The following is a 16,515-nucleotide window of genomic DNA, read 5'->3' as shown; positions in this document are numbered from 1 at the left end:
ACGCCAAAAAATACAGAGCTTTTAGATCTTTATGATAGAACAAGCATCTCGTCCTTGGAATGCGGGCAGTCAGTCTCTTCTGCACTGTCAATATGTACAATATGTCCTCACTTAAATAGAGGGGCTGAAACAGCACACAGGTGTGGCCATACCAACACTCTGTACAATTGTAGGGTATAGGGAAACTTAAAAATCATAAAAACAAGTAACAGGACAAAGGCAATGGCAGATGGAACATAATGAGGGAAAATATGAGCTCAACCACAGGTTGAAACAGCTAGAATAGTAGAATATTTTTTAAATGGTGAGAGATTGAAACTCAGTCACTGAATATATTTGGGATAGTGATTTTTTTAAAATACGTTTTTAGAGGCTTGGAATATAAAGCACAACAGAGGATTACATGTGGAATTTACTGAAACTCTGTGTAATTCACCTTCCTCCAAGCCAAATTCCAAAATTTATGAGATAACTTCCATTAACCAACCACTTTGATTATTTTTGTACTTGTACAGTAATAATTGCTTTGTATATCCAGATACATAGAGCATACAGAATTTATCGGATTTTAGAACACAGAAGCCATTCAGCAGACTCATTCGCAGATTGTGAAAACTGATGTATCAAATTTCTCACTGTTCTTGTCAAGCTAATGAAAATATATACAGGAATTATAGATAATTGTTTCTTATATTGCATCTAATGATATTCTTCCTCTTTTTTTTTTACCCCTATAGGTGCTGGGATCTAAGTGCTGGAAACTTAAAATTGATTTATCAATTACCTATTCTGGCTTCAATATTGGTGAGATATAATAAATTTTGCCTTCCTCCCCTTAGGATCTAACTCCATTCTGCAAACTTCTGTGTCATCACATTTTTCTGGTTTCACATTTCTCCTCTATTTTCAGGTGAACTTCATGCTTTTTATCAATATTATCAGACTTCTCGCCACCAAACTGAGAGAGTCCAATGTCGGAAGGTGTGATACCCGTCAACAGTACCGGTAAGCTCTAGGGCTTTGGTAGAACAGGCCCTTCTGAAAAGTGGTGCTTAATGTAGAAACGGAAATGGACAAGGAGGCCCTCAACGTTTTTTCAAATTAAGACACCTTATTAGATCAATGTTCATTTATCTATTGCTACCATATTTGGCTTGACAATACTTGAAATATTAAAGAAACTTTGTGCTTTATCTATGCTAGCAACAAAATGTTTGATGGGACATTAAAGAGGTAGTTTTATCCTAACATTTACTTTACAGTTTCTTGCACCACTTCTTGATAAAACCTCTACTTTGTAGTTCCCAACCCATTGTCAATTCTAAAATCACTGATTACATTTGAACTTCAAGCTTGGCACGTAATCTATTTCTTATCTGAGCCTTCCGAGACCCTTCCATTTTCATGTAGCTGAATAGGCGGTCAAGGCCTCAATTCAGATGAAAGGTATCAACCCAGGAATCAAAGTCTGTCTCTCTTTCCACAAATGTTGCCTGACCCACTGTGTATTTCCAGCATTTTCATTTTTTTTTGTCTCAGGTTTTTGTTTTGTGTGTTTTGTCTGGAGCGACTCCTGCAACAATGTTCGGCAAATTTAAGGTGGTTAACATTCTTGCTTGTGGATTGGAAAATAACATGTCCAAGAACTGCTTCAGCCACTAATGGAAGCTGTGATGGAGAGTGATTGCCGCTGTAATCTGTAAAATATGAAATTAAATGGAAATACCTCATCTGAGCTATTTTTAATTGCAGGAAGCTGCTGAAATCGACTTTGGTCCTGTCACCTCTGTTCGGAGTACACTACATTGTCTTCATGGCAATCCCTTATACTGAGGTGTCCGGGATTCTCTGGCAAATCCAGATGCATTATGAAATGTTCTTTAATTCCTCTCAGGTAATTATAGTCATAGCGTCGTCCAACATAGAAACAGGCCTTTTGGCCCACGATATCCATGCCAACATTTTTGCCCAGTGACAATAATCCCATTTGCCTGCATTAGTTCCCTGTCCTTCTATGCCTTGCCTTTTTAAATGCCTGTCTAAACAACTCTTTAAATGTAGTGATTTGATACGATTTCATCACCTCCTCTGGCAGCAAGTTCCCGATTTTTTGTGTAAACAGCTTTCCCCTTTAAAAATCCTTCCTCTCAATTAAACCAATGCCCTTTTGCTTTTAACACCAGATTCAGGGCAAAAGGATCTGCCTTTTCTGTGCTTCTTATGGTTTTTAAAAACTCTTATCAATTCACTCTTTAGCCAACTTCACTCAGTGAATAAAAAAAGAACAACCAATCCAATCTCTCTCCATAACTAAACTCCTCCAATCCAGGCAACATCCCAGTGAATCAGCTCTGCACTCTTGCCAGTACATTCTGATATTTCCTATAGAGTAGTGATGAGAACCCCATGCAAAATTCTCAGTGCATTTGGACCCGTGTTTTGTACATTTGCTTATGATATTCCAGCTTTCATTTTCCATGCGCCAAATTATGATGGTGAGCATGCCACATGTCGTCTTCACCACTCTATCTCCCAGTGTCATCACTTTCAGGAAATTATGGACTTGAACCCCAAGGTCTCTCCATCCACCTTAGTGCCTTATCATGCTCCACTCCAATTTGACTTCCTATATTGCATTGTCTTGCATTTGCTGGAATTAAATTCCATCTTCAATTCTCTGACCAACTGCCTTTTTGCTCTATATACCTCCGTACCATTTTACAAATTTTGTGCCATGTGCAAACTTAATAATCATACCATTTACATTTACATCTAACAAACAAAAGAAGTCCCAATGCTAATCCCAAACATCATAACATCACAGAATTCCAAATAGGAAGAACTCTTCCACTACCACCGTCTGTCTCCTGCTGGCTCTGTAATCTTACGAATTCCCTTTTAAATAACTCCCATTTGTCAGCTGTCACATTACCCACATGTATTTGCTCTCATTCTATTTTTGCCAACTCTTCTCTTAACACTATTGAAATGGGCCTCCTCACAGTAGAAGTTATTAGCCTGAGGACAATATTATCCCTTTGCACAACTGCCTAAAATTTATAGTGTTATGGTCACTGTTCCGAAGTGTTTCCACAGCAACACTTCAACACCTGTCCAATTTCATTTCCCAAGATGAGGTCCAGAATTGCCCTGGCTGGGAGTCTTCCTTTGGTCAAGGTGGCCACTGGATGATGCATCCTAGCTGTCTATGTGCTACACAGAGCAGTACAATATGGAGAGCAAGCTGTTGCCTATGCAGCATACTTTGCCCTCTCCATGCAGCTGATGACCCTAAAGGAAAGGCAGAGACCAATACAGCTTGGCATCAGCGGCACTGCAGGAGTTGCCAGTCAGTGTTGAACTCAACGTGGGACTGCCTTTGGGACTGCAGCTCCGGATTTTTTCCTCGGGGTTCACTCCTGAATCCTTCACCATGAGTGGGTGCAGCCACAAGGCCATGGAGGGTTGAGATCAGAGATTTCCTTCTAGATGAACTGCCAACCACAGCCGATGAGGCCCAAGTTTAAGGCACCAATAACCTGCCTTTGCACCTTCTCCTGTCAGTAGAAGTGGTTCCTCTGGGCTAAGTAGCTAAGCCACACATGAAGGCCAGGAGCTGAATAAGTTGTGTGAATTGATCCTCACTAACCACCCCCCAGCTCAATCAACCTTAAGGATGCATAATATGCCCTGCCTATAGTAGGCCTGACAAGAAATTGTCTTAAAAATCTCCCTTTGACACGTCTGACCCTTCTATGCACCTAATTCTGACTGAAATTTGCATAAGAACATCAAGTCAGATTATTGTTGCAGGTGGTTCTTGGATGTAATGACATGAAGCTGTTAGATTAATTTGAAAATTGATTGCTTTAGAAAAAGCCAATCAAGTCTATTGCTCACGCACATTCTGGCCTATAGCTCATTCAAGTACACTCTTCACTGCCTTTTGGTCGGCCAAGCAGATGTTTTTACTTCTGTTTTCTCAGAGTAATTAAAAATGGACATAAAATCTGTCTTTCAATGAAACCCAGATTCACAGAATAAAATATAGTTGGACTGGCTCAACTTTTTTCCCAATGTTGTCAGTTATTGCAATAATTTTGAGAATTTAAGATTCTCAAAATTATGCTGGGAATGGCTTTTATATTTTTCCTATATGGAATACAGTCTTCATTCTGGAGGGATACAAGATTGAATGCGAAAGGCATAATGAACTAGACATAATTTGGTATGTCATGTGCTGAATAACTTAAACGAGTAATTTATTCTTATCAAATACTGAATGGCCATTGTACTTCTCACCGATGACAGGTAGACAACACATCAGAATTGCAAGGTATCAATTACCTGTGTGTCAGCATTCATTCATATACGTTACTCTGAGAGAATTGTTTTTGTGCTTCAAAGTTCAAACACTAAAAAATAAAACGTAGGAGCTAGAATTATTCATGGAAATATTCAGTTATGCAGCATTTGGAGTTATAGAAGTAGAGTTATTCTTTGAGGTTGATGGCCTCTCATCAGTAATGGAAGTTAAAAAAAAGCAGACCTTAATTACAGAGCCATAAGGTCATAGAAAAGTACAGCACTGAATGCTGAACGACTGAACCTTCTTGACCAAACCTTCATGTACAGAGAGAACAATAAGTAGTAGGAGGATAAAAAAAGGGTTAGGTTAAATTAAACAATGAATAGAGAAACAAACTTGTGACATAAAAAGAGACAAAATATGCATTAAAAGGAGGTTTAAATGGAGATTGCAGAAAAATTACTGATAACTGATTTCTAGGGAGCAGTAGATATGAACTGAAATTGTTGAACACACTTGGAAGAATGTAAAATGTCTAATCTAAAGATGTGAGTCTATCCACAACTTTAAGATTTGTTAGAATAAATCAGGTTATTAGGATAGTGAGCGCAGAATTGGGGTATGGCTGAGGATCAGACTACAATCTACTGCAAGCTGGTAACTCGCCTTGCCGACTGAGCAGAGCTGTTTCAGGGCGATCACTCAATTTGCATTTAGTCTCCCCAATGTGAAGAAGATTACGATGTGAGTAGAAAATGTGGCTTTAAATATTATCCTCTTAACTTTACAGGGTTGCTTTGTGGCTGTTATCTACTGCTTTTGCAATGGAGAGGTAAGCACTTGTGTTCCTGTGTGTAAGTGTATTGATTTTAGTGAATGAGCAAAGTCTCAGATGGAATGGCTGACTGGCCGACTGAGTAGGTTATAGCATACTGAGAGCTTATCTAGTTCTACCCTGCAGAGTACTACTTTTTTTATATAGGGGCTCAGATTCTTGAGTCCTAACATTCAGTGCTGTGCCTTGTGTAAATTCGCTTGGGCTGTACTGGGAACCCCTGCAGCAGTGGCATGGTGCTCTCGGTGTGGAATGAGCAACAAAGCCAATGTGCAGATATTGCCAGTGAGGGTTGGTGATGCCTGGGCTGGGTCAAGTGGTGCTGTCACTCAGCACTGAAGTGTGGTGTGGGGCTCAAGGCTGCACTGGGGCTGGCCTGGTACCCCTTGGTCAGGGGATTAGTGTAGTGGTCACTGGCCATTGAGCTTGTTACCACAGAGAAATCACGAGGCTGGGAGCCAAGCAAAGGGACAGGGAGGCAGCAGCCTCCACCATATTGAACTGGAGGTAATGAGAGAGACCACACGAGCTCAGTGGTTGATGATCTTTCATCAGAACTAGAAGAACATAGAATATAGCACAGTACAGGCTCTTTGGCCCACAATGCTGACACTACCTTTTAACCTACTCCAAGCTCAGCCTAGCCCTTCCCTCCCACATAGCCGTCTTGTCTTTCTCAATCCATGTGTCTATGGCAGTCCTTTAAATGCCCCAAATGTATTTGCCTCAACTGACACCCCAGCAGTACATTCCACACACTTAGCACCTTGTAAAAAAAAAAAAAAATTACCTTTGACACAAACAAGAGAATATCTGCAGATGCTAGAAATCCGAGCAACACACACAAAATGCTGGCGGAAGTTTCGGAGAATTATGTGCTGGATGCGGAGGCTGGTGGGGTGGTAGGTGAGGACAAGAGGAACCCTATCCCTGGTAGGGTAGCGGGAGGATGGGGTAAGAGCAGATGTGCCCTGCCCTTAAGTTCACTTGGTCCATTTCCTAAGCCTCATTGACTCCATCTCCGGAGACAGCTTATCCACCGATGCCTATTACAAACCCACAAACTTACAGCTACCTAGACTACACCTCATCACACCCTACTACTTGTGAAAACGCCATCCCCTTTTTTCAATTCCTCCGTCTCTGCCGCATTTGCTCTCCGGATGAGGCTTTTCCTTTTAGAATGAAGGAGATTTCCTCCTTTTTCAAAGAAAGGGGCTTCCCTTCCTCCATCATCAACGCTGTCGTCAACTGCATCTTTTCTATTTCATGCACGTCTCGTCCCTCCCCACTGACCTCACTCCTGGCACTTATCCTTGCAAGTGGAACCTGCCCCTACATCTCCCCCCTCATTATCATCCAGGGCCCTAAATAGTCCTTCCAGGTGTGAGTCTGTTGGGGTCATCTACTGTGTTTGGTGCTCCCAGTGTAGCCTCCTGTACATCGGTGAGACCCGACGTAGAGCCCGCTTTCCTGAGCACCTGTGCTCCACCCAGCAGAACAAGCGGGATCTCCCAGTGGCCACCCATTTTAATTCCACTTTCTGTTCCCATTCCAATATGTCCATCTATGGTCTCCAGCACTGTCATGATGAGTCCACATTTAGGTTGGAGGACCTTATATTCTGTTTGGGTAGCCTCCAACCTGATGGCATGAACATCGATTTCTCAAACTTCAAGTAATGTGGCAATGCCCCCCAACCACCTCCCCTGCACCTTCTCAATTTCCCATCCCCTTTTCCCTCTCTCACATCTCCTTGCCTGCCCATCGCCTCCCTCTGTTGCTCCTTTCTGCCCCTTTATCTTTCTTCCATGACCTTCTGTCACTTCCACCAATCAACTTCCCAACTCTTCGCTTCATCCCTCCTCCTCCAGATTTTGCCTGTTACCTGGTGTTTCTCTCTCCTGCCACCTTTTAAGTCTACTCCTCAGCTTCTTTCCTCCAGTCCTGCTGAAGGGTTTCAGCCTGAAACGTTGATTGTACTTTTTCAATAGATGCTGCCTGGCCTGCAGAGTTCCTCCAACATTTTGTGTGTGTGTGTACCTTAGGCATCGGCTCTATACTTTCCTTTGGTTACCTTAAAATTAAGCCCTCTCGTATTAACTGTTGCTACCCTAGGAAAAAGGTGTAGGCTGTCCACTTTTTGCCTCTTAAAATCTTGTACACCTCTATCAAGTCACCTCTCATCCTCCTCTCCAAAGAGAAACTAAAATCTTTACCAGGACTTTAATTATGTACAGAGAGAGAAAAAAAATCAGTAGGAGGGGGGCAAAACACAGGATAGGAGAGATTAAATGGAGGAGAAGGGATGGAGCAGCTGATGTCAGTCCCCCTCAATGATCTGTTGTCCATAGCACCCAAGCTCAGCACCACACTTGCTCAGCCCGATCAAGACAGACAGCCATTGGACATTGCCTCATCAATCCAATTGACAACAAGGTGACTTCAAGCAACACACACAAAATGCTGGTGGAACACAGCAGGCCAGGCAGCATCGATAGGAAGAAGTACAGTCAACGTTTCGGGCCGAGACCCTTCATCAGGACTAACTGAAAGAAGAGATAGTAAAAGATTTGAAAGTGGGAGGGGGAAGGGGAGATCCGAAATGATAGGAGAAGACAAGAGGGGGAGGAATGGAGCTAAGAGCTGGAAAGTTGATTGGCAAAAGGGATACAAGGCTGGAGAAGGGAGAGGATAATGGGACTGGAAGCCTAGGGAGAAACAAAGGGGGAGGGGAACCCAGAGGAAGATGGAGGGCTGGCAAGGAGTAATTATGAGAGGGACAGAGAAAGAGAGAGAGAGGGAAAAAAAAAGAAATAAATAGATAACGGATGGGGTACGAAGGGGAGGAGGGGCATTAACGTAAGTTAGAAAAGTCAATGTTCATGCCACCAGGTTAGAGGCTACCCAGACAGAATATAAGGTGTTGTTCCTCCAACCTGAGTGTGGCTTCATCTTGACAGTAGAGGCGGCAGTGCATAGGCATGTCAGAATGGGAAGGTGACTTCAAATTTGTTTATCGTCGTGGGAAGAGCAAAAAAGGGCTGAGCCACTTCATAGATGCACCAGCAGGGAAGTTAGAGGTCCTTGTCAGGTTTTCAGTACAGCAGACTGTCAGTAAAGCTAGCCTACAAACATAATGTGATAACAACCCCCTCTAATGCTGATTACATTAGCTTTCTCAGTCAGCGGGATACATGTTGACTGCTAAATAAGCTGAATCCTGCCCCTGGGTTGTTTCTGAGCTCAGGAGTGTAAAGCTGTGACGTTAGATTTATTGCATATATGAAGCTGTACAGGATTTTCCTTTGATGCTGCTTTGGAATTCTTGAGCTTATAAATTGCATGGCATCTATTTATTTTACAGTCAGGAGAGAGGGTCAAAGGAATGAGTATAAAGGCCAAGGTGCATGTGCATTCTGTGCACTTGGCACACTGACCACCATGTTGCTTGGGATATCTCTCAGTGCTCAGTATTTGCCTAAAATCTGTGTAGTATTAAGTTGTAATTTGTACTAGCCATGTCCTGCAATACGATGTCAGCAGGATGCAGCCTTAAGCCCCACATTTCATTTGCCGATTAACGCGCATATCTTAATGAAAGTTTCAAGCTACCTTTGTGTCATTCAATAAGATTCCAAGCTGACTTTAAATTTGGGAAAGCCAAAAATGTAAGGATTAAGCTTTGCTGCGAGGGGTTGTCACTGGAAGTTAAGCTTTAATGCACTCTTACTGAGAGGTCAGCTGATCTTGCTGCTACTTGTGGCTAATGGGCTATTTCTGGCTTCTTGATGAGAATAATTGGGGGGAAAAGATGGCAGACCTGCGGCTAGTAATTTTGCTTTGTACCGAGTGAGGTTTGGAACGCTGCTTTTTGTCTTTTTAATTGTGTATCTTTATATTTTGTTTCAGGTCCAGAGTGAGATCAAAAAAGCATGGGCCCGTTGGATTTTGGCACTTGACTTCAAACGCAAAGCTCGGAGCGGAAGCACGGCCTACAGCTATGGGCCAATGGTGTCACACACTAACAATAGCATCAGTGCCAACATAACCACCCGGGCACCACAAACTCTCCACCTCAATAGCCGAGTGGGTGGCGGGTTACTCGATGGGCATTGGAACCTGCCGGGCTACGTGAAGAGCAGCTCCGTGTCTGAGAACTCGCACCCCTCCTCCCTTCCCGAGCAGTATGGCAAGGATGATGAGAATGGCAAGTCTCCAGCATCCAACAAGCCTTCATTGGTTGTTGAGGAAGAGAGGGAAACTGTAATGTAATTTATAGGCACACTTAAGAAACTTCATTTCCAACTGCACACCACAGATGTTCGACACTGGCACTGGACTGTATTATTTCTGCCCACACTGGAATAGCAGGCTCCTGAAAATAGAAAAGGGAAAATAATTGTGAAGAGAGAGTTAGGAAGTTATGACACGTCTGGCTTCATCATGCTTTCCTGCTATCTGCTAAGGGTTGTCTGGACATTTGAGTAATTATTTAGAGCTTTGTTAAGCACTGTTTCACAACATTGTCACAAGTGCCAGTGTTCAGTGGCTCGATTCAGAACAACATTGATGACAATCATTGCTTCATCCAGCCTGAATCTAGCAGAGGAAGTCCTTGATTCCAGCACTTCAGAGCTCACTCAGCCAGACTAGTTGACTATACTAAGCTGCACATAATCTTATCAAACTCACGGGAGAAAGTGAGTCATCAGATCCCATTCGGGCAGTAAAAAGAGAAAATGCTGGCGATAGCAGGTCAGCGTACTCTTTGGGCTCCTTATTTTAGAAAGGATTTACTGACATTGAAGAGGGTTCAGAGAAGATTCACGAGAATGATTCCAGGAATGAAAGGGTTACTGTATGAGGAGCGTCTGGCAGCTCTTGGGCTGTATTTCCTGGAGTTCAGGAGAATGAGGAGGGATCTCGTAGAAACATTCTGAATGTTAAAAGGCCTGAACAGATTAGATATGGCAAAGTTATTTCCCATAGTAGGGGATTCTAGGACAAGAGGGCACGACTTCAGGATTGAAGGACATCCTCTTAGAACAGAGATGCGGAGAAATTACTTTAGTCAGAGGGTGGTAAATCTGTGGAATTTGTTGCCACGAACGGCTGTAGAAGCCAAGTCATTGGGTGTATTAAAGGCAGAGATAGAAAGATTCTTGATTAACTGGCCTTCAAGGGGTATGGGGTGAAGGCAAGGGAGTGGGGGTGACTGGAAGAATTGGATCAACCCATGATTGAATGGTGGAGCAGACTTGATTGGCCGAATGGCCTACTTCTGCTCCTATAATTTATGGTCTTATGGTCTTTTCGGTCAGGCAGCATCTGAAGAGAGGAACATGGTTAACATTTTGGGTTGATAGAAGTCAGATTCAGCATTGGGAATGAATGACAAAGCTGTGCTTTTTGGCGAGGACATCTGGAAGGATTAGATAACTAATGAAGCGAAGGGTCTGGGAGATGGCCTCAACACAATTAAGCCCTAGCTGGAGTTTAAAAGGCACCCCTTCCTGTTGTTATGGAGTCTGCAGGTGTACGGCTACACGTAGTGATGCAGAGCCCCAGTGAGGTGGGACACCATCCTGGACATCTTGTCTGATATCAGACCTTTTCATTTTAGGTGTTTATCAAAAGGAAGATCAGAAATGATATGTAGCAAATAGATCCAGGAATCAACATCAGGACAGATCCTCAATGAAAGAATCCTGGGAAGAAATTACAAACGTGTAGAATTCAGACTGAGCTGAGGTCAAATACTATCTGAAGCACGACAGATCAATGCCCCTGCAAGATTCAGTTGTATTCAATGTGTTGAGTTGGATCGTAGTCAACCCATTAAAATACAACCACAATTAAAACCACGATCTTCTTCACAAAGTAGGTTTTGATATATATGCATGTATTAGGTTCAACTGACTTTGTGTCCACTCGCTGTCCAGTGAAACTAATTGAAGTGCATTCTAAACACGCCTGGTTGTTGTTGCTGATTGAGTTTGTAATGTCAATGTTGTTTGGTTGACAATTGTGAGAAAAAGGAGTAAATTATTATTTATTGTTAATATTTTTAAAATTTAGTGAATGTGAAAAGAAAATAAATGTGCTGTCTCTATCATGACTGACAAGAAGCGGTGAATAGTATTCTGTTTGGATATTGATTTTAAAATAATATAGCATGGAGCATGAGATGACAATCCTGGGGGTTAGCTAATTTACCTGTAAAGGTTATTCAGATAGAATCCACAATTACTCTTCATATGAGTAAGCTGTATCTGTTGATGATAATGGGGAAGTCGTGAATTTAAATCCCCACAAAATAAGTCAGGGAATGATGTTAAGTACATTCAGTAATTCTGAGGCAACAGCAAAGCAAACTGTTTTGGTTTACTATGTCCTTCATTAAGTAAAGACATGCCATCTCACCCAGACTTGGTCATCCGAACGAGTCCTATTCTTTCTTGTAGGTCTATACTTTATGAAGTGGCCTAGCAAATTACGATGCCACATAAAAAAGTATTATTACAGAAAACAACAAGAATTCTGCAGATGCTGGAAATTCAAGCAACACACATCAAAGTTGCTGGTGAACGCAGCAGGCCAGGCAGCATCTGTAGGAAGAGGTGCAGTCGACGTTTCAGGCCGAGACCCTTCGTCAGGACTAACTGAAGGAAGAGTGAGTAAGGGATTTGAAAGTTGGAGGGGGAGGGGGAGATCCAAAATGATAGGAGAAGACAGGAGGGGGAGGGATAGAGCCAAGAGCTGGACAGGTGATAGGCAAAAGGGGATATGAGAGGATCATGGGACAGGAGGTCCGGGAAGAAAGACAAGGGGGGGGAGGACCCAGAGGATGGGCAAGAGGTATATTCAGAGGGACAGAGGGAGAAAAAGGAGAGTGAGAGAAAGAATGTGTGCATAAAAATAAGTTACAGATGGGGTACGAGGGGGAGGTGGGGCCTAGCGGAAGTTAGAGAAGTCGATGTTCATGCCATCAGGTTGGAGGCTACCCAGACGGAATATAAGGTGTTGTTCCTCCAACCTGAGTGTGGCTTCATCTTTACAGTAGAGGAGGCCATGGATAGACATGTCAGAATGGGAATGGGATGTGGAATTAAAATGTGTGGCCACTGGGAGATCCTGCTTTCTCTGGCGGACAGAGCATAGGTGTTCAGCAAAGCGGTCTCCCAGTCTGCGTCGGGTCTCGCCAATATATAAAAGGCCACATCGGGAGCACCGGACGCAGTATATCACCCCAGTCGACTCACAGGTGAAGTGTTGCCTCACCTGGAAGGACTGTTTGGGGCCCTGAATGGTGGTAAGGGAGGAAGTGTAAGGGCGTGTGTAGCACTTGCTCCACGGATAAGTGCCCCGGGGAGATCAGTAGGGAGGGATGGGGGGGTCAAATGGACAAGGGAGTTGTGTAGGGAGCGATCCCTGTGGAATGCAGGGGGCGGGGAGGGAAAGATGTGCTTAGTGGTGGGATTCCGTTGGAGGTGGCAGAAGTTACGGAGAATAATATGTTGGACCCGGAGGCTGGTGGGGTGATAGGTGAGGACCAGGGGAACCCTATTCCTAGTGGGGTGGCGGGAGGATGGAGTGAGAGCAGATGTACGTGAAATGGGGGAGATGCGTTTAAGAGCAGAGTTGATAGTGGAGGAAGGGAAGCCCCTTTCTTTAAAAAAGGAAGACATCTCCCTCGTCCTAGAATGAAAAGCCTCATCCTGAGAGCAGATGCGGCGGAGACGGAGGAATTGCGAGAAGGGGATGGCGTTTTTGCAAGAGACAGGGTGAGAAGAGGAATAGTCCAGACAGCTGTGAGAGTCAGTAGGCTTATAGTAGACATCAGTGGATAAGCTGTCTCCAGAGACTGAGACAGAAAGATCTAGAAAGGGGAGGGAGGTGTCGGAAATGGACCAGGTGAACTTGAGGGCAGGGTGAAAGTTGGAGGCAAAGTTAATAAAGTCAACGAGTTCTGCATGCGTGCAGGAAGCAGCGCCAATGCAGTCGCCGATGTAGCGAAGGAAAAGTGGGGGACAGATACCAGAATAGGCACGGAACATAGATTGTTCCACAAACCCAACAAAAAGGCAGGCATAGCTAGGACCCATACGGGTGCCCATAGCTACACTTTTAGTTTGGAGGAAGTGGGAGGAGCCAAAGGAGAAATTATTAAGAGTAAGGACTAATTCCGCTAGACGGAGCAGAGTGGTGGTAGAGGGGAACTGATTAGGTCTGGAATCTCCGTCTCCGTCTCCGTCTCTGAGCCTACTTCTTCGGCAACGACTCTTCCACCCCCACCGATGACCCCTTCTCCCGTCTTCAACCCTCCTCTTCTTCATGGACACCCCGCTCTGGTCTTCTGCCTGCTCTGGATCTCTTTATTGCTAACTGCCGACGGAAGATCAACCGTCTCGACTTCACCGCACCTTGTCCCGATTCCAACCTCACTCCTTCGGAACGCTCTGCTCTCCACGCCCTCCGCACTAATCCTAACCTTATTATTAAACCCGCCGATAAGGGGGTGCTGTTGTAGTCTGGCGTACTGACCTCTACCTTGCCGAGGCACAGCGACAACTCGCGGATACCTCCTCTTATTTACCCCTCGATCGTGACCCCACTAAGGAGCACCAGGCCATTGTCTCCCACACCATCACCGACTTTATCCGCTCAGGGGATCTCCCATCCACTGCTACCATCCTTATAGTTCCCACACCCCGCACTTCCCGTTTCTACCTCCTACCCAAGATCCACAAACCTGCCTGTCCTGGCCGACCTATTGTCTCAGCTTGCTCCTGCCCCACCGAACTCATTTCTGCATACCTCGACACTGTTTTATCACCCCTCGTTCAATCCCTTCCGACCTATGTTCGTGACACTTCTCACGCTCTTAAACTTTTCGATGATTTTAAGTTCCCTGGCCCCCACCGCTTTATTTTCACCATGGATGTCCAGTCCTTATATACTTCCATCCCCCATCAGGAAGGTCTCAAAGCTCTACGCTTCTTTTTGGATTCCAGACCTAATCAGTTCCACTCTACCACCACTCTGCTCCGTCTAGCAGAATTAGTCCTTACTCTTAATAATTTCTCCTTTGGCTCCGCCCACTTCCTCCAAACTAAAGGTGTAGCTATGGGCACCCGTATGGGTCCTAGCTATGCCTGCCTTTTTGTTGGGTTTGTGGAACAATCTATGTTCCGTGCCTATTCTGGTATCTGTCCCCCACTTTTCCTTCGCTACATCGGCGACTGCATTGGCGCTGCTTCCTGCACGCATGCAGAACTCGTTGACTTTATTAACTTTGCCTCCAACTTTCACCCTGCCCTCAAGTTTACCTGGTCCATTTCCGACACCTCCCTCCCCTTTCTAGATCTTTCTGTCTCAGTCTCTGGAGACAGCTTATCCACTGATGTCTACTATAAGCCTACTGACTCTCACAGCTGTCTGGACTATTCCTCTTCTCACCCTGTCTCTTGCAAAAACGCCATCCCCTTCTCGCAATTCCTCCGTCTCCGCCGCATCTGCTCTCAGGATGAGGCTTTTCATTCTAGGACGAGGGAGATGTCTTCCTTTTTTAAAGAAAGGGGCTTCCCTTCCTCCACTATCAACTCTGCTCTTAAACGCATCTCCCCCATTTCACGTACATCTGCTCTCGCTCCATCCTCCCGCCACCCCACTAGGAATAGGGTTCCCCTGGTCCTCACCTACCACCCCACCAGCCTCCGGGTCCAACATATTATTCTCTGTAACTTCTGCCACCTCCAACGGGATCCCACCACTAAGCACATCTTTCCCTCCCCCCCTCTCTCTGAATTCCGCAGGGATCGCTCCCTACACAACTCCCTTGTCCATTCGTTCCCCCCATCCCTCCCTACTGATCTCCCCCCTGGCACTTATCCATATAAGCGGAACAAGTGCTACACATGCCCTTACATTTTCTCCCTTACCACCATTCAGGGCCCCAAACAGTCCTTCCAGGTGAGGCAACACTTCACCTGTGAGTCGACTGGGGTGATATACTGCGTCCGGTGCTCCCGATGTGGCCTTTTATATATTGGCGAGACCTAACGCAGACTGGGAGACCGCTTTGCTGAACATCTACGCTCTGTCCGCCAGAGAAAGCAGGATCTCCCAGTGGCCACACATTTTAATTCCACATCCCATTCCCATTCTGACATGTCTATCCACGGCCTCCTCTACTGTAAAGATGAAGCCACACTCAGATTGGAGGAACAACACCTTATATTCCGTCTGGGTAGCCTCCAACCTGATGGCATGAACATCGACTTCTCTAACTTCCGCTAGGCCCCACCTCCCCCTCGTACCCCATCTCTTACTTATTTTTATGCACACATTCTTTCGCTCTCCTTTTTCTCCCTCTGTCCCTCTGAATATACCTCTTGCCCATCCTCTGGGTCCCCCCCACCCTTGTCTTTCTTCCCGGACCTCCTGTCCCATGATCCTCTCGTATCCCCTTTTGCCTATCACCTGTCCAGCTCTTGGCTCTATCCCTCCCCCTCCTGTCTTCTCCTATCATTTTGGATCTCCCCCTCCCCCTCCAACTTTCAAATCCCTTACTCACTCTTCCTTCAGTTAGTCCTGACGAAGGGTCTCGGCCTGAAACGTTGACTGCACCTCTTCCTACAGATGCTGCCTGGCCTGCTGCGTTCACCAGCAACTTTGATGTGTGTTGCTATTATTACAGATCAGGATTAACGTATCTACCTTGCATGGATGCCATGATTATGAATACTAATATAAATTTATAGCACCCTTGTGTGGAACCATATACAATAACAAATCAAATCATTACAGAACAAAACAGCATAGGCACAGGCCTTTTGACCCATAATGTCTGCTCTGACCATGATGTGAATTTAAACTTATTGCATCTGTCTGCACATGGTCTATATCCTCCATTCCCTGAATAAGGGTGAAGCAATCTGGTTATGAGGAGAAGGCAGTAGAATGGGAATAATAAATCAACCATGATGGAATGGCAGGGCAGACTCGATGGTCCGAATGGCCTAATTCTGCTGTGGTATTATAGTGTTATGGAAAAGGAATTGATTCACGTTTACTTTCACTCTGTATTTCGGAGAATCTTTTGTTTCAATGATATCTCTATCCCTCTTGCCAGATTGCAGTTTTGTTCAGGATGGGATTGAAGTTCTCATGTTGCCTTTGAAGTTGCATGTGCTCAGACAAATAGAGAATATTTCAATATTCCACATTAGACACTAGAATACTACGGCACAGTACAGGCCCTTCGGCCCTCGATGTTGTGCCGACCCATATATTTCTTTAAAAAAAGTACTAAACCCACACTACCCCGTAACCCTCTATTATTCTTTCACCCATGTGCCTGTCCAAG

At 44.6% G+C, this 16,515-nt stretch overlaps 1 protein-coding gene across 2 annotated transcripts in view; it reads left to right on the top strand.

Annotated features, from left to right (window-relative positions):
* The window catches only part of pth1r (parathyroid hormone 1 receptor), a 93,096-nt gene extending 81,654 nt beyond the window's left edge, over positions 1-11,442 (top strand). For both annotated transcript variants that reach the window (XM_072268681.1, XM_072268765.1), the window contains exons 9-13: positions 738-804; positions 911-1,005; positions 1,753-1,894; positions 5,100-5,141; positions 9,057-11,442. In XM_072268681.1, coding sequence (XP_072124782.1) covers positions 738-804; positions 911-1,005; positions 1,753-1,894; positions 5,100-5,141; positions 9,057-9,419 — 709 coding nt within the window. In that variant the 3' untranslated portion in view covers positions 9,420-11,442. The remainder of the gene's footprint in view (positions 1-737; positions 805-910; positions 1,006-1,752; positions 1,895-5,099; positions 5,142-9,056) is intronic.
* The last annotated feature ends 5,073 nt before the right edge of the window (positions 11,443-16,515 follow it).

This window comes from Mobula birostris, chromosome 1 (assembly GCF_030028105.1).
Source record: "Mobula birostris isolate sMobBir1 chromosome 1, sMobBir1.hap1, whole genome shotgun sequence".
NCBI classification, from domain to species: Eukaryota; Metazoa; Chordata; class Chondrichthyes; order Myliobatiformes; family Myliobatidae; genus Mobula; species Mobula birostris.
Note: the sequence above shows the minus strand (reverse complement) of the source record. Positions and strands in the feature narration are given on the sequence as shown.